At 45.0% G+C, this 24470-nt stretch overlaps 1 protein-coding gene across 8 annotated transcripts in view; it reads left to right on the top strand.

Annotated features, from left to right (window-relative positions):
• The first annotated feature begins 2510 nt into the window (after positions 1-2510).
• dot1l (DOT1-like histone H3K79 methyltransferase) overlaps positions 2511-24470 on the top strand; it is a 30710-nt gene continuing 8750 nt past the window's right edge. For 2 of the 8 annotated variants that reach the window (XM_031575381.2, XM_031575375.2), the window contains exons 1-23: positions 2512-3025; positions 13810-13853; positions 13952-14026; positions 14195-14258; positions 14881-15109; positions 15212-15306; positions 15436-15498; positions 15603-15658; positions 15895-15974; positions 16308-16376; positions 16481-16587; positions 16708-16749; positions 18743-18880; positions 19170-19455; positions 19851-19964; positions 20222-20313; positions 20569-20670; positions 20913-21050; positions 21245-21370; positions 22679-23121; positions 23379-23478; positions 23876-23998; positions 24271-24355. In XM_031575381.2, coding sequence (XP_031431241.1) covers positions 2945-3025; positions 13810-13853; positions 13952-14026; positions 14195-14258; positions 14881-15109; positions 15212-15306; positions 15436-15498; positions 15603-15658; positions 15895-15974; positions 16308-16376; positions 16481-16587; positions 16708-16749; positions 18743-18880; positions 19170-19455; positions 19851-19964; positions 20222-20313; positions 20569-20670; positions 20913-21050; positions 21245-21370; positions 22679-23121; positions 23379-23478; positions 23876-23998; positions 24271-24355 — 2752 coding nt within the window. In that variant the 5' untranslated portion in view covers positions 2512-2944. Of the gene's footprint in view, positions 3026-13809; positions 13854-13951; positions 14027-14194; positions 14259-14880; positions 15110-15211; positions 15307-15435; positions 15499-15602; positions 15659-15894; positions 15975-16307; positions 16377-16480; positions 16588-16707; positions 16750-18742; positions 18881-19169; positions 19456-19850; positions 19965-20221; positions 20314-20568; positions 20671-20912; positions 21051-21244; positions 21371-22678; positions 23122-23378; positions 23479-23875; positions 23999-24270; positions 24356-24470 lie in introns of all 8 variants that reach the window. The other 6 variants (XM_031575376.2, XM_031575380.2, XM_031575379.2 and 3 more) reach the window with 6 other exon arrangements.

Here is a 24470-nt window from a genome sequence, read left to right as displayed (position 1 = left end):
AGATATAATATATAATATATAATCTTGTGACTGCGGGATGGACAATCCAAGTTTGGTCATTCTTGGAGGTCATTTGGTAACTTTTAACCACATCTGGAATCTTTTTTCATCAACTGCAAACCCTTCTACTCGCCACATGAGTTTGCAATCTTCATACTGGTCAGTGTTTACATTCCACCGCTGACCAACTTTTGAGAGGCACAAACCAAGATCACAAAACATAAACCTAAATCCCACCACTCCATCAGCGACTTGCATCTAGCCAACGAGCTGAATGCTTTCTGCTGTTAGTTTAAAAGACGGAAATTACGACAGAAATACTGTTGAAAGACAGTCCTGACACCATCCCCCACAACCTCAGCAGTCAACATGAACTCCAGCTCCAACTTTCCCACTTCAGCAGGGGCTCACTTCAGAGACTCCCTCCTCCCTTACCCCAACAAGACTCTCACCATATCAGAATGGGATGTTAACAGTCTATTCAAGAGACAGAGCAAAGCAGCTGGACCAGACTCTGTCTCTCCTTCCACCCTGAAGCAGCTCTCTCTGGGGTTCACAGACATCTTTAACACCTCACTGGAGACATGCCACGTTCCTGCCTGCTTCAAATCCTCCACTATAATTCCTGTCCCCACAAAGCCTATAGGTGCACACTGCACAGGACTTAATGACTACAGACCCGTTGTACTGACCTCTGTGGTAATGAAGTGATTTGAGCGCCTGGTGCTATCCCACCTTGAAGCCATCACAAATCCACTCCTGGACACCCGACAGTGTGCCTACAGAGTAAATAGATCTGTTGACGATGTGATAAACGTGGCCCTCTACTACATTCTCCAGCACCTGTCTGACAGGAGGCAGCACGTGAAGTTGGGAAAGCCCACCTCTCCACTTAACCATCAGCATTGGTTCCCCATAAGGCTGTGTTCTCTCCTCTTTACTCTTCACCCTGTATAGGAACAGCTGAGCCTCCAGTCATTATCAGTCTGTCAAGCTCCAGAAGTTTGCAGATGACACCCTCATCAGGCTCATCTCTGGTGGGGATGAATCTGCCTATGGGTGGGAAATTGACCATCTGGTGCCACCAAAACAGCTCAACGCTCTAAAAACAGTGGAGATGTTTGTGGACTTCAGGATGAAGCCTGCCCCACCATATTTCTTATTCCTTTCATGCCCAGTGGTCACAACAGTGGACAGATATTCAAACACCGTTTTAACCACATTATTTAAAATAATTACTTTAAACTAGCAGAGGACCATCTCCTAAACCTTCTCTTTATTGTTGTATGATCATTATCTTCATTGATATTTGTTACCCTTTGTAATCCAAAATGGCATATGGTAGTGTGTTGAGTCTGTCAACTCTGGATTATTTGTTAAATCCTTTTATTCTAAAAGGTACATGCAAATGCCAAAATATTTGCTGATTAACTATAGTGTAGGGAATACTTTGCTGAAAGTTTAATCAATATTTTTTATCTATGAGTGAAAATATAAACTGTCCACTGTAGTGGACGTTATGCATCAATGGTCATATCTTATTATCCTATTATAAAATGTTATAGGATCCCCCCATGTGTCTAATTGATGAAGTAGCCTTGGTTTTTGTATGTGTGTTCGCGGGTAAGCAGGGTGTTGTGATCCCATGTGAACACACAGAGCTTGTGTGTCTTTGAATGTGTGTGTGACAGAGATAGAGCAAAATGGAGAGAGGGGGAAAAGTGTGTGTGAATATGTGTATGCATGTACATGTGTGAACTTGTATATGCTTGTGGGGGCAGGTTTAAATGTTACCTTATGTCCCCCTACAAACCCGCAATTGGTCCTATAACTGCTAGTTATCAATATTTAAGAATAATATGCCATGGCATTGAAAAGGAGGAGAGGTTTACCATGAGTTTACACCTATAAGGGTCTATTCTTTACTGTGGGGGCACCTTAGAAGGCACATTCATGGCATTTTCTCATGGGGAACAGGGGGTGAGGGGCCAGTTTTTGATGTTGTTGGTTGTAATTATATTTTGTATATTCATATTGTTATAGATTTTGGTTGGTTGAAAAGTAATATTAACTATTGAAGAGCATTTTATACCACCGATGGCCTGTGTCCACTGTAGTGGACAGTTGTGTATCTTGCTCAAAAGTATAGGCTTTGTAATAAAGATGAGAGATGTTTGAACAAGTCCTGTTGGAGAAGGCTAATATAAAAAAATAGTGGGGGGAAATTCTCTCTCAATTACTTAATAATTTGTGCATGAAATGGTTGTTTTAGTGTGTTCTGCATCAATAATGCATATATATATGCTCCGGTAGGCTATTATGCGGTTAAGTTACGGTGTCCCAAAGATGACACAGACTTGTCATGAAACCACAATATCAACGCAAATACTTGTGAACATCTCTTAACTGCTATTGTTTCTAGCGCACATGTCTAGTTCTACCAGACCATCTTGAAGTGGTACCTCCCGCCCATTTAACGTTACAGCCACCGGGAACTTTATTTCAAAACTTTCTAGTGGAAGAAACTGCCTCCCCCTCACTGAATGAAGGTATTAAAAAATGAAACAACCCGATCGCACATTCATGTTTACAGCTGATGTCCCCAGTGTTTGCGCTAAGCATAGAGAGTTTCTCCCTGTCGTTTTCGGTCTTTTGGTAGTGTCCAAACAAGCAAGAGTTTTTTTTTCACGCCGGTCAAGATGGCGGCTGTGCCGAGGGAAAGCAGCCGCTCGGCATGAGCATTTTTTATTGAAAATTCTATAATTCACAGTGGAACTCGGACTTCGTGTATACCTAGTCACTTAGGTAGCATTTTGAAATCAGTACCAACCTGGTTATACATTTTTCATTGATATCTCAGTCATCATGTTCAAATTATATTGCTAGTTCAGTTCGGACATCTAGCATAGCTAACGTTAGAAATCGCCGGAGAAAGTACGGTAGAATGGGAGAGAAGCTAGAACTGAAGCTAAAATCGCCGGTTGGAGCCGAAGCAGCGGGTTATCCTTGGCCATTACCAATATATGTAAGTATACAGTTTGTCGATTTCCAAATGTCATTAAATCACAAAGAAAGAACCGACAATTCCACGGGAAATGGCACGGGGGCTAGCTGGTTGACAAGCTAGCTTACCACCTATCCTAGCTAGGTTACTGCTCTATTTCACATCGAATGAGAGATGCAGTCATGGCCAACTAAGCTGTCTAGTCTGTACAACGTTACAACATGATACCGTGGGGAAACTTATTATCTGCTGAAGAGTATTGCACATGATATCATATCTCTGCGTATTAGCTGCATAGGAAAACATTGTCTTAGGGTTACTAATAGACGTTATACACGTGTTTGAGTAGCTCGCCAGCCATATTAACCGTAAGAGCTAGTTAAGTTAACTTAAATTGCCCTAGTAGCTACCATTGTAGTGAGCATATTTAACATTACTCCGCTGACCGTTTGTATTTGGTTGTGACTTGGTGGTTAATGTAGATAGTTAAGTGGCTATGTAGGATAGAGTTGGTAAAGTTTAGAGGCATCACTGAGTTATTTAGCTTGATACATTTACACCAGATTAAAGGAAATTGGTTATAAGCACGGACGGCCTGATTAAACAAAACGTAGATCTATGTTAAGGTATTAGCGTGGTTCAAAGATAAACATGAAACATCAGCTAGGAAAACAGGCTGTTACTCGTTCGCCAGTCAATCTCTAATAGCCAGCTGACAACTTGTGAGCCACTGGATTGTTGACAATCTAGCTTGGCCATAAACATTGTACCCAGGCTAATTTAAACTAACGTTAGTTTTATGAATGAAAGCGCATTCAGTCTTGACACTATCGATTACAAGGCTTAAACACAACAACCAGCTAACCTGTTATACTGGCTTTTTGTCGGCAGTGTAGCTCGGTGTAGCCAACTACATTTGAACAAAAGGTGCCCATGGTTGGAATCCCAGGCGTAGCTAGTTAGTTAGCGATATAGCTGGAGATTACTTGTTCTCTACGTTATATTGTCCTGTTTTGGGGAACGTCAATATTATTGGCGAATATTTTCAGAGCATGGATTGTATGTTGTTATGGTCACATTCTGTAAGTCATTGGGACCATAAGCGTCTACTCGGCTGGTTGGACACCTAACGTTAACGATATGGCTAAAGAAAAGAAAAATCTCCCTTGGTATTTGAACCCGTGAAGCTAAATGGCTGGCTACCTAGCTAACGTAGTTGATTTGGAGTGGGTTAAGCTAAACCGGCAAGATGTCAGCCAGGGCACCAGTCACAAAGCTAGCTTGCTATCGCTAATAGCGCTACAACTGCCTAACGTTACACGGTGAAACAAGCTGTCGATACAATTCTCCCAAATAAATACAATAACATTCCATAACATCTCGGCTTTTTGTTTAAAGTAACAACACTCAAATTGTCGTTTACTTTTTAGTTGTTTCCACCGCCAATATGTGGTCACTAACTTCATGGCTGGAAACGTTAGCCTTGAGGTTGGTCGAGGTAATGGTTGGTATGTTAGCAATCGAAGGAACTGACACGAACAACAAAACACGATTCGAACCTTCGTGTTACTGTGACCATTCCCGTCTTGGTTGTCTTTCATCAACTATACGTATGTGGTGTGTATTTTAGTTAATTCATGTCAGCTATTTGGCTAGTTACCCTAACGCTACGAGTCAGCAGATGTTTTGTTTTGCTCTGCTCTTGCAGGCAATACTGATGATGACACTTCATTGTCGATCGGGAAATTAGACCAAGGAAACATCTGTCTGTAGTAATATTTATCATAATCATTGTACATAGAACGTTACCACCTATATTGAATTGGTAGAAGTGCATTCTTAAGCGAACAGATTAACAAACGATTTGGTTCGTGGTAACGAGTCGGGCTTTCTTAGGCGACCCATTGTTTACATAGCAAGCATAGCACTCTGTCCTGTTGTTGGACCCGAAAGCTCCCAGAGGTGTAAGACACCCTAAACGAAACTGTGATTATTTCAAATATGCCAGTGTCAAGATTAAAATTTCGATTAATTGATGTTACTATGACAATCAACGTTGTGTCATTGTTTCGCAGTTATTCGCTTCACCTACTTCGTTTACCTTAAGTAACCCCCCTCGAAACTGATTAGGCTTTGGCTGGCGGTCTTTGCGAATAGTGGTATCAGCGAAATATGTCGCCTCTGCTTAACAAAGCAACACCTTTTGGCTTTGGGTGCGAAGAGGAAGGCATGATGTCAGATGAACGAGTAACGTTTTCGGCCACAGTGTGTTGTTCCTCATTGGTAACATATGTGTATCCGTTGTCTCAGACATAATGCGTTTATGTCCTTATGCCTGCGGCTAAGGAATGCTAAGTGAAAGGGAGACTGCTGAGCGTAACCATCCCAAACAGAAAAATGGGTGTGCGTTGTGAAGAAGAAGAAATTATAACCATGCTTAAGTCCTGTGGGATGACTGGTAATGGAGTTACAGAATTCTTGAATGAAGAATGGTCCTGTTAAAGTTGCTGAGTGTCGTCATATTGCCTGAAACTGAAGGGGATGAATCACATTCCATGAATATTTTTCTCTGTGGAAGTAGTTATTCATTCCGAGATTTGATGTAAAGCACTTGACAGAGCACTGTGGCAGCCATACATACTGAATTGTTTTCTTATGGTTTTAGGTTGCCACACCACTGTTCAAGCCATTCTAAACTGCTGTTTTCATATATGCACATATGTGCACCATTGTTTTTGCTTTTTTATTTGAAATGTTCTTAATTCTAACATTTGTGGTGAGCTAAGAGTGTGTGTTTGTGTGTGTGGTCTACACAATCCTCTCTTGGAACACGCTGAAGCTATAAATGCATTAAGTGGTACTCAGACCCCATGCAGACGAAGCCTAGTTTGCCTGAACCCGGGTTCATTTTTCACACATATCAACTTTTTAAATCTCGTGCACATGAACCCAGCGAATCCGATTGACTCAGCTGTAGTACATCCCCACGCCTGTTGGTGGCGCTTTGGTGCTACAGACAACTGAAGAAAACGGAGAAGAAGACAGGAGCATGCTATCAAAGTAACATATGACAGTAGTTGAGCTCCAACTAGCAACGTTTAGCTTAGCCGCATAGCCTACATTTAATCTGTACAATAACACATTATGGTGGTTTATAAAATCAGTTGTAAGAGCAGACTAGGTTAAGCGAAAAATAATTATATTTGTTATTGATAATAAAGAGTTTAGAACAGTGCAACAAAGCAATGTGCAACATGACATGTCTGAGTTGTTTAAATGCCTGTGCTTTATGGAGATGCTGAGCTTGAGCACGAGAGACCACAATGCAAGTGCTGTGGATCCTGGATGTTTCATGGTTTACAATTGCTTCCAATTTCATGGTTTTATTACTAACAACAAATGTAGGCTATTGTTGAGGGCTTTGTCCTTCACGTACTGTAGGCTACCTCTGAAGTAACGTTAACGCTAGCTAGTAGTTATCGTTGTCTGACAGGACTAAAGCTAACGTAACATTCATCTGTTTTGAAACTTCCGTCTATAATAAAAAATCTTTTCACGTCAGATTTGCTCATATAGGCTATTGCTGACGCTTTTAAAAACTGGTTTTGAAAAATGGTCTGATGCAAATAGATTAAACAGTGATAGATTAAAGTGTGGCTTGTTAATGTCATCCCTTTCCTAACAACAGATAGATAGATACATTTGTATTAATCCCGTTAGGGAAATTCACGTGGAAAAGGAGCAAGGTAATAGGAAGAATTTTTTTTTTTTTTAAACTGGAGAGCTGTTATAACTGGCTGCCAAACTCACTGCGCCATGGCAACCCATTCAGTTATTAAATAATGCTGGTTGAGTCCGTTGTTTTGGCTGGTCTAATGATGCGATCACGTGGGGCAATCCGATTAGGTATGCGGATAGCGTGCAGACGAACACCAACCGCGATCGGATTTCGAGTTTACTCACTTTGGACCCCCGATTCGAGGGAGTGCGGATACAGTGTGCGGATACAGTGCGTTCGTCTGCACGATAGGGCTATCCGGAGACGGGGTTCTCCGGGTTCAGGCAAACTAGACTCCGTCTGCATTGGGCCTCAGTTCTGAGGCGGGGAAAAAGTGGCACAGGAGGAGTAGATGAAAGGCTGAGGCTCTTCCCCCCCCCCCCCCCCCCTCCTTCAATGGGAGCATGTGTGTCTCAGCTGTGGCCTCCACACTTACACATTCATAGCCTAGACACAGACAGACAGACAGACAGACAGACAGACAGACAGACAGACAGACAGACAGACAGACAGACAGACAGACAGACAGACAGACAGACAGACAGACAGACAAGACGGTGTGATGAGTCAAATCATGCATGAGTTTCACACCGTACGAATTAAAAAGCAAACTCAACCGCATGAGGTTTAATGTAGAAAGTGGAGGTGTCTCTCCTGCTTGTGGTGTGGTTAGCGTCTGCTTCCCTGAGCACTCATGTGCACAGACGCATACTGTGGTTTTGACACAACCGCACTGAAGCAAGCCCATCCCGGCACCGAGTCAAGGCTTTGGCCACTGATAAGACTAATGCTCCAAAAGTGCCGCACCCATAGAAGTACACACAGCGGAGATTATAGTTGATGCTAGCTCTCTCGCTCTCTTAGTCTCTATGTGCAATCTGACAAAGAGCTACTGAGTGCACTCGAGCCAGTGAAACAGTGCCGGCGAAATTGCTCAATAGGTGAGAGGTTCAGTGAGAGTGTATGACGGCTATTACGTAGGATGGAAGGATTTTTCTACAACACCCGTCAGGGATTCCATATATTTGTAGATGACATTGCATATGGCTAAAATCCCTTTCCCTTATGTTGTGGAGTGCATCTATAGAGTGGAGTTTCTCCATGGATCTCCTTCAATGTTGGCAGACTCAAAGTCAACTTTTGCAGTAGCCTTGCAGACCCACTGATTCCCATTCGACATGCTTAACAGTCCACTCATCTGCAGACCTCAGTCATCTGCAAGTGCTTCCACATGATGGTTAACCTTTCTCCTCAGTCAGTGTGTTTACATGATGGTATAATTCGAATCTTTGCTTAGTCGGACTATGCTTTCTTTCGAGGGTAGGTGCTATTATCCCAATATACATGGCAGTGAATAAATCGAATCATTGGCCGAAAGCATGTCATATCCGATACGATAGGTGGCGCTGTTTTTATTACAACTAGTGGTGATACAGCCCTTTCCGCTTGACCTCTTCACCACTACCAATAACAACAACAGTTGATTGAGCATGAATCGCGTCTGTTCATCGGTCCAGAAATGCGTGTTGCCTCTTGGGTGGTTTGTTTGTTTGTTTGTTTGTTTCTGCCAGGCCGATGTGTTTATAAGTTACATTATTCAAAGGTGAAAGATAAAAGACGAGAGAAACGCACGCACATTCACACACGCGCGCAAATAATGGGTTACAGCCTAAACGCAGTGCCCTTCTGCCAGTTGCATCAAATTGTTTTAGTACTTCTTCGCTGTCGATTTCCAAATCTGTGTGAATATTCATGAGAGCAAGTCCAGTCAGTCTTTTCGTAGATAGATACAAGACCTTCAGGACGCAATGAATGTTTGGCTAGAAATTTGCCGAACTTTCCAGGGCTTGATAAAGTTCACTGCGTAACTCATTTAGCTGTTTCCAGCTCTGTATCTGCATCGTCAACGCTGGGCATTAGTTGTCTGTACTCCGATTTTATAGTTTCCCCATTTTAATAAATGTATTAATTAAATGGGGAAACTATAAAATCGGAGTAAAGACAACTAATGCCCAGCGTTGACGATGCAGATACATATATGCGTTCATGATATATTTTTCTTCTTCTCGCGTAGCAGAAGGTACGCACAGTGCGTACGGCTGCATGCGCCACTGGAACTCTGTGCAATTAATACAATACATAATAGGCTAATTGATACAATATCTCCTCGTTTGAGTGTGGTTGTTTGAGTGCAATGGGAGTGTATGATCGATGTTGTCTATAAAGGTATTTAGGTAAAGGTATTTACGGGAAAATATCTCGATCCACCTGTCACGTCTCTGTCTTTAGAGGGCAGCGCCAAATAACTGAACACAACTAAAGTCACGCGTGCCTCGCGGGCACAATACCAAATTTCATCATATTTGATAGAATGAAGGACATATTAGTTGTGAATAGTATCACCGAGTTTGATAGGTATTGGTCAGGTAATAGCCGAGTGACAGCTGATTTGCTTTCTGATTTAACAGTACTTATTCGTGGTTTTTTTCAGCGCCAGATAACTGAACACAACTAAACTCACGCGTGCCTCGCGGGCACAATACCAAATGTCATCATATTTGATAAAATGAAGGACAAATTAGTTGTGAATAGTATCACCAAGTTTGACAGGTATTGGTCAGGGGAGACGGCCCAGTGTTCCGAAAGCCCGATATTCCGAAATCTCAATATTCCGAAAAATAGTCCCCCTGGCAAAATTTAGAAATATTTTAAGTGGCACAAAACACTCAAAGCATTTCGTTTGCACAGCAGAGCGGAGACGCTCACCGGGCTATCACGCATATAACTTTTCCTAGGCAATATTTGTTAACTTAGCCTACTCTGGTTTTGAATATGGGGTAGGCTACCACTCATGCGAAGGAAATCACCGGCAGATTGTCGCAGGACATTACGCAGATCTTGTCAAGCACTGACAAAGCATGCATGCGTTGGCAATCATACAAATATTTTTGTATCATCGCGATGCAAATGCATGTGTGTATAATAATATTCTGAATTCAAGTTAATGCTTGTGAAATAAAGGCATTTATATGTTTATGATTGTGTGATTCATTGGGATGTGCATGTGGGCAATAGTGGTTCACGTTGCTGTACTCACAATTTCGGAACAGCGGGCTGTCGGAAAAATGGGCTTTCGGAACATTGCCATGGAACCTTGGTCAGGTAATAGCCGAGTGACAGCTGATTTGACAGTACTGCTGTTGTTTTAAGCAAATAAAATGTGGAACGTCCTTATACGTGTTTAAGGGGTTGTAAAGGTGCTCATATCTTCGGACCTCTTCTGTTATGTTTGTTCATAATCAACAAGAATAAGCTTGTGAGACAGTCTGCAGGATATTCATAAAAAACCGTGTCATTAGTATGAACAGTTGAGACAACTTATCCCTCTTTCGTCTTCCGGGTCACGACCTGGCAGGGAGAGAGGGAGCATGCGCAAAGACGCAAAGTCCAGTTCCTTATCCAATTCACCGTTACATGCCGCAATAGTCGAACTATCAACTGGATCGGATCGAGTTATCCAGGGGTGTTAGTCCGACTATGTGCGATCCGACTAAGGTGCTTACATGAAACGGATAATGCGATTTCAGTCCGACTAAGGCAGTTATTCGAATCCATGTAACCACGGTCAGTGCCTTCTTTTCTAACCCCCCCCCCCCCCCCCGTGACCCTATTTGACTCTGCCTTTTTCTTTCTGTTTCAACCCCCAGTCTTCCTCGCAGTTTGTGCCAACTCTGCACAGAAAAGTAAAACATCACCATTGCCACTATTACCACCACCACCCCCCACATTCAAGCAGATGTGACCTTTCCCCTTAGTTTAAAAGATAAGAGAGGATTATTCACTGACATGTCGAGACAGACTCTGTGGCCCACAAACATACTGATTAACACTCTCTTACACACACTCTCTTACACACACACTCTTACACACACACTCTCTTACACACACACACTCTCTTACACACACACACTCTCTTACACACACACACTCTCTTACACACACACACACACACACTCTCTTACACACACACACTCTCTTACACACACACACACACACTCTCTTACACACACACACACACTCTCTTACACACACACACTCTTACACACACACACTCTCTTACACACACACACTCTCTTACACACACTTGAGTCTACTGAGCTCAGTCCTACACGGGAGGATGGTCACGCGAGCCAGGAATGCGTCAGGGCAGAGAGCTGTCGTCATCTGGGGGAGGGGGGAGGGGGGCGTTGGTGGAGAGAACGTAGTGGACAGGAATTTCTTGCCCTTTTTGTTTTCGGTGAAAGAGTGCTGCTGACGTAATGGGTAGTCACGTATTCCGTGGGCTTTGTACTAACAAGGTGTAGTCCCCCCCACACATATACGCCTTCAAGTGTGAGTCATGCTCACTGGCGAGAAGGTGTGTGTGTGTCAAACGCAACACTGAACACGCCACTCACGACGTAGCTAATTGTAATAAGGGAGAGAGGGAGGTGAAGAGAATGAGAGAGAAACCGGGTCAGATTTGGTTGTCATGGTTTCTTACACTCTTTCTATTTCTTTCTCTCGTTCGCCCTCCCCCTTCTTTTGGGTGTTTCTTTTCTCAGCCAGAGTTTATTTTTAGCTGCCGCGCTAGTGTTGCTGTGCGCCGTGGTAGTGTGTGAGCCTGCGTGCGTATGTGCGTGTGTGTGTGTGAGAGAGTGAGTAGGAGCAGGAACACCTCCTTCCTCTCACACGCAGAGGACACAGTGTGTGTGTGTGTGTGTGTGTGTGTGTGTGTGTGTGTGTGTGTGTGTGTGTGTGTGTGCACTCACTCACATACTCTGCTCTCTTAGTCTGGACTGGCCTCCATTTTGAGAGGTGGGTGCCATGAGCTTAACCCTGCCCTACTCACGACCTACGTGAGCTGCCACTCTGGTGACATTAGCAGACTTAAGACCTCCGAGTCTGCACTGGTTCTGCTGAACACCGTGCAATTCTGCATCCTGGAAGTTTGAAATTGAGCTGCCCTTAATCTTTGTGTGTGTGTGTCCTGGCAGGAATGCAGGCGCGCGAAATATAACGGTTTGATTATAAATAGGAGACGTTTGTGTTTGCATCTGTCTGTGTGTGCGCGCACACAGGACGGCAATGTTGAGCGGGAACCCTATGACACTCCCCAAAGGAGGAGTTTTGTTGTGGCAGAGTGCCACTGCTCAGCTGACGACAGGCTCTGGGCCGGAGCGTGCAGGACGGGGCCAGAGGAGGCTGGCTGGAGCCAGCGGTGGTTGCATGGGGCTCGTGCAGGGGCTGAGCAGAGCCTGAGGAGGAGGGCTGGACTTGGCTTTAGCCAGCAGAAGGGGGCTGTATTTGGACTGGGGCGGGCAGGAGGGGTTGTAGCCTGGCGCTTAGCAGCAGCAGCAACAACAGCAGCAGCAGAAAGTAGGTCATTGGGTCAGGCAGAGCGGGAAAAGAATTCTGCGGAGCAGCTCGGGAGTGAACTCGATGCACTGCCCTCTCTCACTCGCTCCGTATATTTTCGGAGGTCCACCCATCCCCATGTACCCTCCTCCCTCTTTCCTTCCACCTCCTCCTGTTCACTGCTTATCCTCACTTCTGCAATTCCCCTCCTTTCCCCCTCCTCCCTCCCTCTCTCTCTCATTGCAGCATTTCCTTTACCACAAGCACAGACCGGCTCACTCTCTTATGTTTTCCCACAGGTCTGAAATGTACCTATATTGGCATGCCAGTCCTGCTTCACAGGTATTGCATTCCAAGGAGCGAGAGAAATAAAATCCACTCATGTTGGAGGAAAGTAAAGCCATTAAGGAAAACATTCTGCTTAGTCTAGCATGGTGTAAGCAGAGTAGGTCTACCAGAGCATTTGGGGAATGCCACACAACTGTCCCTGAGCTCTTTGCTTGTGAGGGGTTGTGGGATTTTTATGCCTGAGGTGTCGAGTGGTCTCGATGTTGTTTTCTTTCAGGTCTGTGTCACTCTGAAGTCCTTTTGACATGCAGACAGTGAAGTGGCTCCGTAAGGTCACCCCCCTGCAAACACTTGCTCAGAGTGGCGGTCACGCTTTCACGCGTACACCCTACGTGTGTCACAGAGCCAAGCGCTAAATGGGTAAGTGAATGCATGAGATCAGCAAGATATCCGAGATCGTAGCGGAGTCTCTCTACTGCTCTGGGAATCTGTGAACCCAGCTGCAGCCTCAAGGCCAGTTTCTAGGGCCAGGTGAAGGGTGTAGCTTGAAAATGAAAAGGGTGTTGTGACAGTGCAGCACTTGTGGGCTTTCTGTCTGTCACTGATGACAAACTGGCTCAGAACAGAAAGCGTAAATTCTATGCAAACTCAGTTACCTGGCTAACATTAGTTAACTAGTTCAAGTTGTAAAAGGGTAACTCATTCATGTTCATTTTCAGTGTTGATAATTACATTTTTTGGGTCTACTACAATAGATTAACATGCTTCAATAATCCGAAACCACATTATTCTTGTACTGAACATCTAAATATAACCTCTAAAATGAGGTTACAGCTCCTGTCTTAAAGTTCCCCCAACTCCCGATGAGTGCGTCCAGTGTGCTCTGATTGGTCACCTCTGCTGGCAATAACATCATCGGACAATAAGGAATCTGTTACGAGATTGCGTTATCATTTTGTCTCTTTAGTCTTTTATGTCAATTGTTTGTTGAGCGCCACTTATCACTGGGACTATGAATTGGCCTTCAGGCTGCTCCAGTAACTGGATAAATATTCTGTTTTGTCATAAGCTCCACGGCAACCTCTGTACAACCTCTGTTGTATCTCTATGTGATCTACTCAGTTTAGTGGCCTAGTGGGGCCTGGCAGGAAATGGGGTGGTGGAAATGGTGTGGTTGTGGAGTCCTCAAATGACATTTCGCCTCTTGACTTTTTCCTCTTAATGACATGTAATTGCTCAGAAAATTGTTTTGTAACCTTGTTCGTTCTTTCTTTCTTTCTTTCTTTCTTTTTCTCCTCTCTCTTTCTCTCCCCTGTCTGTTATCCTCTCCTTTTCTTTTCAGGACAAACACCATGATGCTGCGCATGAGATCATCGAGACCATCAGGTACGCGACTGCCTCCTTATCCTTACTGCCTTTCATCTGGCCAGACATCAGAGGACTGTCATGCCTGATAACTGTTTCTCTTCCCTGTTCATCTGCAGGTGGGTCTGTGAGGAGATCCCCGATCTTAAGCTGGCCATGGAGAATTATGTCCTCATTGACTACGACACCAAAAGGTGAGCTCCAGTTCCCCACAAATCCATCTTGGACAGTATTTATTAGAAGTGTAATAGAATATCACAGATGTTGCGGTGTTGTCCATGGGCTGTCTTAAAGACCGAAACTGTCTTGAATATAGCCTGTGTTGCTCTTCTCTCCTGATCTATTGTTTTTACTTCCTGCAGCTTTGAGAGCATGCAGAGGCTGTGCGACAAGTACAACCGGGCCATCGACAGCATCCACCAGCTGGTGAGTACAGACACACGCACGCAGACACAGACTTACTGGGGAACAAAAACCTGACACCTATGCTTTTGCTTTCGAAACAACAGGCCACAGGCAGGAGTCCCTGCACAGTGTTAGCTTGTCTGCACTGCTCTCCCTGGCAGTGGGCTGCTGTAGTCGCCTTCCCTACAGTGCGGGATGCAGCCACTGCCAGGGAGCAGAGAGTACTCACACAGAAATGTGAAGATCCCTTACAGTCTGGCTATTTCAGGACTCTTAAAGCTCCTGCACAACCCTCATGTGCTGTAAAACCTGTCCTCGGTCAGCAGACATCTGCAGTTTTGCCTTTTAAGAGCAGCCAAGCCCCCTAAAAATTGCAATCCCTCCTGTGAGCTGTCTTGCATTTTCCATGTTTGAGTAAACACACACACACACACACACACACACACACACACACACACACCTGACGCTTGCCACTTGACACTGGCCTGTGGAGATTTTCCATATGCACCACCCGTGTTACTGACATTTCTCCTTTTTCTGTGTGTTTTTGTTTGTGATTGTTTACATGGTGATGCTATTGTGTGTGTGTGTGTGCGCACTTGTGTTAATGCTTGCGTGTTTGTCTGTGCGTTCCTCCTCAAAGTGGAAAGGCACTACGCAGCCCATGAAGCTGAACAAGCGGCCGTCAAACGGGCTACTGCGGCACATCCTGCAGCAGGTCTACAATCACTCCATCACCGACCCCGAGAAACTCAACAACTATGAGCCCTTCTCGCCTGAGGTGTACGGCGAGACCTCGTTCGACCTGGTGGCACAGATCATTGACGAGGTGGAGCTGATGGAGGAGGACACCTTCGTGGACCTAGGCAGTGGTCAGTTCAGACCTCTCAAGCTGCCAAAGAGCTATTTTCTATAAAGCCGGTGAACTGTCCACATGGTGTTGACTAGGCTTGTTCTGTGCTCTTTCATTGCAGGTGTGGGCCAGGTAGTGCTACAGGTTGCCGCAGCGACCAACTGTAAACACTACTATGGAGTGGAGAAAGCAGAAACCCCTGCCACTTATGCAGAGGTACAATGAGCTGAATTTACACATATAGACCTCCCAGCATATTGTACTTGTTAATGGCTTTGTTGAAAGACGTCTTCAGTTTCCATACTATAAGGTGCGGATGCATGACTTAACTCTGCATTTCTGCAGGCAATGGATTCAGAGTTTAGGAAATGGATGAAGTGGTATGGGAAGAAGCATGGAGATTACACGGTGAGAGACAGCCTGGATGTGCATTTACGAGCCTTTAATCAGGGCGACTTCCTCCTTTTAATAGCTACTTGTGTACTCATTGTTTTCTGGTTCTCACTCTCCAGCTTGAAAGGGGTGACTTCCTTTCGGAAGAGTGGAGAGACAGGATAGCCAACACAAGGTAGGGAGTACTCCTCCTTCTCTTCCTCATCCATTCATGTCTCCTCTATAGCGTAATGGCAGCTTTTTTTCTGCTGGCAAAATAGCTAGATTTGACACAGATAAGCTATAGCAGCATATACAACCTTCTGATTCTGATTGGAATTTTCCAGATTCTTCCCCTGCTTGCAGTGACTATTTTTTATTTTTTCATTTTGTTATTTTTTTGGTTTATAATCTCTTCTTCCCTCTTGACAGTGTTATTTTTGTGAATAACTTTGCCTTCGGTCCGGAGGTGGACCATCAGCTGAAGGAGCGCTTTGCGAACATGAAGGAAGGTGGGTGGCTCTGGAGTTGGAAAAAGCTCCTCCATGTGGCCTGTCTCTTGTACTCAGTCCAAATTCAATTTAGAGCTAGCGCTTCCATTTCAACTGCATGCTTTCAGTCTTACCATGTCCTCATGTGACCCCACTCTTATCCATTTCTAAACGAGAAGTGAAGTACGATCTCGGCTGCTAACTCCTTGCCCTCTGATCGGTTTGGTCGGGGGGTGGGGGGGGGCTGGGTGATATGACCTTCAGTGTCTTAGACATGACTGGTCTTTGAGGCTGTCGGTTTTGTTTACTTGAGTTCCTCTTTACATTCATGTACTTCCTTTGTCATTTGTACAGGTGGAAAAATTGTATCCTCAAAACCCTTTGCACCTCTCAACTTTAGAATCAACAGTCGAAACTTGAGTGGTGAGTTGAATGGAGGGTGGGGGCGTTCTGGTCAGGGTTGGACTGCCGTTGGGCTGTGAGCTAGAGTGTAAAGGCTATGCATTCTCTGTGTGTGTGTGTTGCAGACATTGGCACAATAATGCGAGTGGTGGAGCTTTCCCCCCTGAGGGGCTCGGTGTCCTGGACTGGGAAGCCAGTTTCTTACTATCTCCATACGATAGACCGCACCATAGTGAGTGTCTGCCTCCCGCTCATTCCTGGCTCTTATCTGTATGCCTGTATTTTTGTCAGCGTTAGGAGCTCTGGCCTGTCTCTCACACTCTAATCATGACTTTATGCTTGTCTTTTACAGCTTGAAAACTATTTTTCTGGCCTAAAAAATCCTAAACTCAGGGTGAGTACATTTTGGTTCTTATTCCTCAACCTCCTGTAGTAGTATTGATGAGTGTGACTAATCAGACCCTCCAGGAAGTTGCGATGTTGCGATCGCACCAATTCACGCGAATTCAGCGATTCCCCGCAAATTCAGCGCGACGTTGCAATTTTAAAACATCACCGCAACTTTCCCGCAAATTTGACAAATCATTGTCATCTCCCACAACTTTCTCCCTCCCCCGGCTACACCAAGGGCGGAAAACTAGCAGAGTTCTAATCCGTTGTAAACAATGAGAATGGCTACACCAGAGGTGGAAACGGAACGCAGCCCATGTCCTCCGATAATTCAGAAATAGATCTAGCTTCAATTTTTATAATTTTCTGCAAGGTGTGCATGGCCCTTTCTACATAGAGTCTGGTAATACATCTATGAAATGTAATGAAAATTATATATTTTGCTGTGAATAATAAAGGAAGCAATGAATCCGATTATTTCCCAAACCCTCTAGAGCTGTTGCCATGGAGATTTAACGTTACGTTCTGCTGATAAGGTAGCAGCCAGTGTTGAAGAATGGATAACTTGAAATTGGACGACTTTAAATTAATATATGAAATTGAACAACATAAACACCTATACGGATAAAACAAATCAACAAGGATAGCAAAACATATTGATCAGCATAGAATGAGAACGGCAGAAACGCAGGAAGGACGTCAGACAGACAGATCAGTGACACAGGCTGTTTTTTTTTTCGTTATATGTGAAGGCTGAGACATTCATAACATTTCATTCAGTCTTACTGGTGGTCCTTTTGTAATACCAACAGCTTACTTCGTTGTGGATAAGTAAAGCCTATGTACTGTTCCCGCTACGGTTTTACACCACCAGTACATTAACGTAGGTAAACATACAGCCAAACTCGATTACACAAGCTAAGTAGCGAGCGACTTGCTCCTTTATTGATTGTCAGGTGAAATTTATGAGTGAAACTGTAATACAGAAAATACTTAGAAGGTATACTAAACACAGCAAGTTACTATTATACTCGTTACATCAAGAATCAGAGCAACAACAGATTACAGCACAGCTGGCTAACAAGTGCTAACGTTAGCCATTAAAGGAATTATGAATGAATAACGGTCATATCGCTATATTACTAATAATTACAGTACAGTATAACACAGTTCATGGAAATTAAATTAAGGTCACTTAAACATGTTTATCACAGTATGAAACAGTCAAAACACGTAGTCATTGTTTTCGAGGGTGTGAGGGAAACAGCTGTTGCCATTCTCATGACACGAACATTTTAATGATGTCAAAGTAAAAGTCCAATACTATACTGTTTTTGTTTCTATAACAACAATACAAGCAATACACATTTGCTGACCTAAATAAGCAGAGGGCAGAACAGCCTATTTTGCTACATTTTTGTCGTCATGGTAATCTTTTGTTTGGCATGTTGGTAAGGTTATTTAGGGGACCATTTATCAATAGTTTTGTTCTTTAATGAATGTTTGTTTATTAATTACTTATTTTTCAACCAATAACTAAATTATAATTACAAAGAGGGAAATTCGCAACTTTTTTATCGCAACTTTCACTTACTCCCGCAATTTCATCCAACAAACACCTAAAAAACACCGCAACTTTCATCGCAACTTTTTGGAAAAGCTCCCGCAAAATCAGGAATTTTAGGCCGCAACTATCACAAAAAAGGCCCGCGAAATCCTGGGGGGACTGACTAATGGCCGGTCTCAGAGTTTCAAATATAAGGTGGTATCTTGGCCCGAGTTTTGACGGTTAAATCAGCCCCTTTTGTAGTAGGACAGCAAGGGTTTTTGATCCTAGGAAGTTACTGCTCAGTCTTTGTTTTCATCATTTTCAGGCGTACAATGTTCCAGTGTAGGAAGATGGGTAGATTGTTATGACATGTGGATAGACCGTGTGTGTGTGTGTTTGTTTGGCAGAGTGTTCTTGGCATCATTGACATGTGCCGCCTGTGTTTCAGGAAGAACAGGAGGCAGTCAGGCGGCGTCAACAGAAGGATAAGGACAGCAAGAGCAACACCACCACCCCCACTAAGGCCCGGGAGCAGAAGGTACGGAACGCGGCCCGCAACACACCCCCTCAATACGCACGCGTGCAGGCACGTACTCCAACATTTCTTTCCACACCACACATCCAGCTCCACAAGTTTTCAGTTATGGTTTTTGTTCCTCTTCTAAAGTTCTATATCAACTTCAGCGGGTTGCTCTGTGGAGGCGTAAATAACGGTTGTGTGTTTGTCCACGTGACTCTGTGTGTGTGTGTGTGTTTGTCCACGTGACTGTGTATGGGTGTGTGTGTTTGTCCACGTGGGTGTGTGTGTTTGTCCACGTGTGTGTGTGTGTGTTTGTCCACGTGACTGTGTGTCTGTGTGTATGTATGTGCTGCAGCAGCAACAACAACAACAGCAGCAGCAGCAGCAGCAGCAAGACTCGTGTGGGGAGGATGAGAGGCCGGGGCTGCTGAGCGTGACCAAACCTTCGCCCAAACAGCGCCGCTCTCGCCTCATCACCAAGGGACGCAAGCTGGGTAGCAAGAAGAGAGGCCGGCCCAAGAAGGCCCCCGGTGCTGCCGCCATCCCTGGTGTCACAGTCGCTGCCCAGCGCAAAAACAAAAAGGGCCAGAGCGCTCTGGAGCTGTTGCACGCAAAAACGCTCTCTGCCGCACCATCTCAGGGTGAGCCGGCTACTGCAACAGGGCAGCTCGTCATGCCATTCTCCCTCGTTAGAACCTTACACATTCGGCCCAGATACAATTGCATGTCCAACTCTTCAGATGTGGCAGTGCAGGTCACTCCTGAGAATTCCTGCTTTCCACACTTCTCTATCTTTGCATTCAAGCACAGCCTGCTGTTGCTAGTACCCTGGCCCCAGCTGCGGCTCTGATTTATAGCTTTTTACTGTCATACAGCAGGTCACCTCGTGTATGTCTGTAGTATGTTGCCCAGAAGAGTTGATGTCTCAATTGATTTGGTATTGCGTGTAAGTTATGTGAGAATGACTGAGTGTATATTTAGGCCCGTATGCTGCAGATGGACTCATTGTTTTCTTGCTCTCTGGTTGGCTTTGCAGATGCATTCCGGTCATCTCAGAGCCCCTTCTACCAGTTACCTCCCAAAGTGCAGCACTACGCCTCCAGCCAGCTCCTGCAGGGGCCCACCCCACCTGCCCTTCAGCAGCTGCTGGGTAAGATGGTCTCCTCTCCCTCTGTCTCCCCTCTTCCTTCTCTCCTCTCACCTCCCCTCTTTCCACCACACATTTCTCATTTGTATTCTGTTTCCTGTCTTCTAACCTCACAACCTGGCTGTACCATAGTTACATGTGCCACCTCTTCTCCTGTTCCCATTACAACAGATTCTGGAATGTCTAATGTGTGGTGAAATGGCCTTTATCTTCACTTTTTGAACGGTGGCTTATATTGCGTTCTTGTTGTTCTTGCACAGATAACTTCAAGGTTCAATACATGCAGTTTATGGCCTACATGAAGACTCCTCAGTACCGTGCCAACCTGCAGCAGCTCCTGGAGCAGGAGAAGGTAAAGTCCACACACCCGAGTCCAGTCATGCCCAGTGACTATGACTGATCATGGGCCGCTGCTCTTTCCTCTTTGAGGCTGCAGTTCAGCTGATATTGCTTTTCTTTTATGGTCAACCCTGGACTCTGTTCTCTTCACTGCAGTGTTTATGTACTCTTATTACTTCTGTATTTTTGACACACACACACACACACTCACTCCCTTACACACTCTCATCGGCTCTCCCTCACTTTCTTCTTCTATGTCTCTCTCTAGGTAAGGCACAATGAGCTGTCCGGTCAGGCGGAGCAGTTGCTGAATGTGTGTCAATCTCATAAAGATAAGATCAAAGGGCTCTTCCATGCAAAACTGGAGGAGGTGAGTATGTGTCTCACACCCATTGCTGTGCACATGATGACTGACCACGTATTACCATATTGTAAGGAAAATATTTCTTGGTATCAAAGAAATCTCTGGCTGTTAGTTCACTGTATTAGTTAATTTTAAGCTTTCTGTTGGAGGTTATTTTGTCAAAGTCGCACAGCTCGGTTGTAGCTAAGCTTCAGCGGTGATGCCTTGAATGTCCGCTCATAACTCCTGACTGTGCCCCTTTTCTCCAGCTGGGTGTGAAGGCCCTAACACTGGACGATCTGCTGCAGGCCCAGACGGAGATCTCTACCCACAATCAGCAGCTGAAGGAACACACCGGACAACTGGAGCAAGACATGTCCAAGCTAAAGGACCAGAGCCTGCTGCTGGTGAGGCCACACACGCACACACACATATGCACACACACATAAACACAGACCCAACATCATTGTAGCATTCATCACCTCCATCCAGTTTTAAAAGCCATGTCACATCAAGGCATATTGGAGGTGACCGGGCCCACTGAGCACCTTTCTAAATTCTGTCTTTTCATTGGGCACATGGCATCAACGTGTATGTTCAGCTGAAGGCACGCTGTGAGGAGCTAAAGCTTGACTGGGGATCTCTGTGTGTGGAGAGCCTCCTGAAGGAGAAGCAGAACCTCCGTCGGCAGATCTCAGAGAAACAGCGCCACTGCCTGGAGCTGCAGGTACATGCACATCTGCTGTTCACTTCGACCCCTGAAAGAGCTGTTACTCTACCCTTTTAGTATAGGCTTAGGAAAGTCAAGTGCATTTTAGATTATTGCAGTTTGGTTCATATCTGTGGAGTAGTCCTTTTCCATCACTGCCCTCACTTTACATGCAACCCGGGGGGGGGGGCGCGCGATGTCACAGACGGAAAAAAACGAAACATTGCCGACCTGTCACTGGTTAGTGAAAGCTCCCTCCGTGGTGAAATGCAAGGGAATGGACTGGCACAAACAAAAAAAATAGTTTCGTTTTTGATCCACCAATTAAAACGGAGAGTTATCATTTGAACGTGAGTTGCACCTACGCTTCCGTGAATAAAAGTAACCGCAGGCATGTAACGAGTTCACCTTCACTGAGACGACACCCTGCAGAGTATGTGCGATCTTTCTCGTTTCCTCGATCATTCATATATTAATTGCTTTATAAACAGTCTTTTTAAAGACTCACTCCACTTACCCTCCTGCACTTGCAGTAGGCCTATTTGTAGCATTATCTAACGACTAATTTGAGTAATTTCGACATATTTGTGTGAGGAAGGCTTCTCAAGACTGACTGCGCTCAACTAAATATTGCAACCGTGCACAGATCGAGGATGACTTGAGGCTATGTTAAACAAACATTGCACTACAACTAAACATTGCTACCTTTGCAAGGCAAAGTAGGCTAATTTCTCACGTTGACAGACTTGCAAGATTTTTGAAAAAGATCACAAGAGGCCCGCAAAAATAATAGTAGCCTAATGACACCAATAATAAAAATGGGTCGATTATCATTAGTTATAATAGTAATAATATAATGATGGTGATTATAATGATAATGATTATAATAATAAGAAAGCATGCAGGCTCACATAGCTGCTAATAATAATAGCCTACTAATATGCCTGCTACTACTGATAATAATAACAATGATAATAATAAATAGAAGTAATAGTAATAATAATTGTCTGTATAGGCCTAACAATAAGGATAGCCTAACCTTGACCAAAGGTATGACCATAGGCCTATCAACAACTATATGCTATCTATCTATCTATAGTGGTGTAGTGGCGGGGTTGGCGGGGCCCCAACTACACCTAACCAGCTTTGCGGGGGCCCAGCTTGCAAAAGTTTGAGAACACCTGCTATAGAGGATTTTGAGAGACCCACAGAACCAGCAGCATTACTACTGTCAACAATGATCACCAGTGTAGCAGTGGTTGTGTGGCGTGTAATGCTGTGTCACTGTACACATGCTAATAGCGCCCCCTGGTGTCCAACCCACAGATCAGCATTGTGGAGCTGGAGAAGAGTCAGCGGCAGCAGGAGCTGCTGCAGCTCAAGTCCTACAGCTCGTGCGACGGCTCCCCTTACCGCAAGAACCTGCCCGGCTTGGACCAGAGGCACTCCCTGGAGTCCGACAGCCCCAGACTCGGCCTGGGCCCAGCCGCCACAGCCGCAGCTGCCCTCAACGGCATGAGCCCGGAGCTGTCCATGAATGGCACGGCCTCGCCCTACTTCGAGCGTGGCGGCAGCGCCAAGAACGAGCTACTGTCACGCTACCTGCCCATCTCACCTGACCACGAGCTGGTGCCCCCCACCCCCGACGGCCGACACAGACAGCTGGGCCAAACGCAGCCTGACTACACGCGCTTCTCCCCAGCCAAGATTGCCCTGCGCCGCCACCTCAATCAGGACTCGGGCCCCCTGCGCAGCTTCACCACACACAGGTGAGAGGACTGCTCTTACACAGGTCTGCTAGTATTAACAGGTGCCTTTGTTGACCCATCATGAGACTATAATTAGTGAGATATGAAGGTTAACATGAAATTGAAGCCATTACTTAAGTACCTAATTGTCTAAACCTTAATGCTCAAAGGCACGACTTTTTTTTTTTTTATAATAACTGAGTTTATTTTATTACAGTGTGTGTAACATTATACGTTTTTATTTTCTGTGTGTGTGATCTTCACGTTGTGTGTTTCAGGGGAGATATGGGTGTGGTCTCTTCTCCTCCATTAGGATTTAAACAGGGCAGCCCCTCCCCCAGCCCAGGGGACCCCCAGCAGACCAGAGGCTCAGAAAGGGTATGTATTTCATCAGTGTGTAAGCAGGAGGTCCTGTACATGGCACATGCTGTATGGAAGTATGTGTGTGAGATGTATTTACTGTGCATGTGTGGATGTGATGCCACTCTATTTGGTAAATTCATTGGCAAATTGATTGGTGGATTCCTACAGCTCAACACAGATCATGGTTCAGTTCCAAGGGAGTGAATGCACACTACTAAAAACAAAACACTACCTGTACTCCGTGCCAAAGTGTCAGGTTAAGGAATTGATGGAATGGAATGTCTGTAGGCTGTGAGGTTGTACATTTCCTAGGGGGCTTGTTTCGTGGTTAGTGAGTTGATTAGTCGCTTACATGTGTACATTATGTAGTTACATGTGTGTTCATGTGAGATGATTTGTCCTTTGTGCTCAGGGGGGGAAGGACACCATCACCTCTCTGCCAATAAGCATCCCTCTCAGCACGGTGCACCCAAACAAGCTGCCCGTCAGCATCCCTCTGGCCAGCGTGGTGCTGCCCAGCCGAGCCGAGAGATTGGTAAGGGTCGCCGCTCCATCTTTAGCCCACAGACCTCGGGCTCAGGCCACACACCCTAGATGCTCGTCTGTTGTCACCTTAACCTAAGCACACGTTCAGTTGGTCTAGGAAATTTAGCAAAAGAGTAATTTTTTGTGTCTTTTTAACTGTTGCAGTTTTGTAATGTGGAGGTGATCTGTGAAGTCAACAATAAAAGCATTCAGGGTGATAGCCTGCAGAGAGACTGATTTGCTCTTTAACGCCCAAACTAATGCCCCGCTGTTTGTCTTCAGAGGAGCACACCTAGTCCTGTGTCCCAAGGAAGAGACCCCTCAGCCAGCCAGACCAATGGCAAGCAGCCTCTCACTCCTACCTCAGGTGGGTCCCTTCCCTTAAGTCTTGTGCTGATCTTCCTAATCTAAGACAATGTATAAAACTCCATTTCTTCGTCAGTTGAGACATAACCGGAGACAGTTATTTAAGGAACCAGCTC

This window comes from Clupea harengus, chromosome 10, assembly GCF_900700415.2.
Source record: "Clupea harengus chromosome 10, Ch_v2.0.2, whole genome shotgun sequence".
Lineage (NCBI taxonomy): Eukaryota > Metazoa > Chordata > Actinopteri > Clupeiformes > Clupeidae > Clupea > Clupea harengus.
Note: the sequence above shows the minus strand (reverse complement) of the source record. Positions and strands in the feature narration are given on the sequence as shown.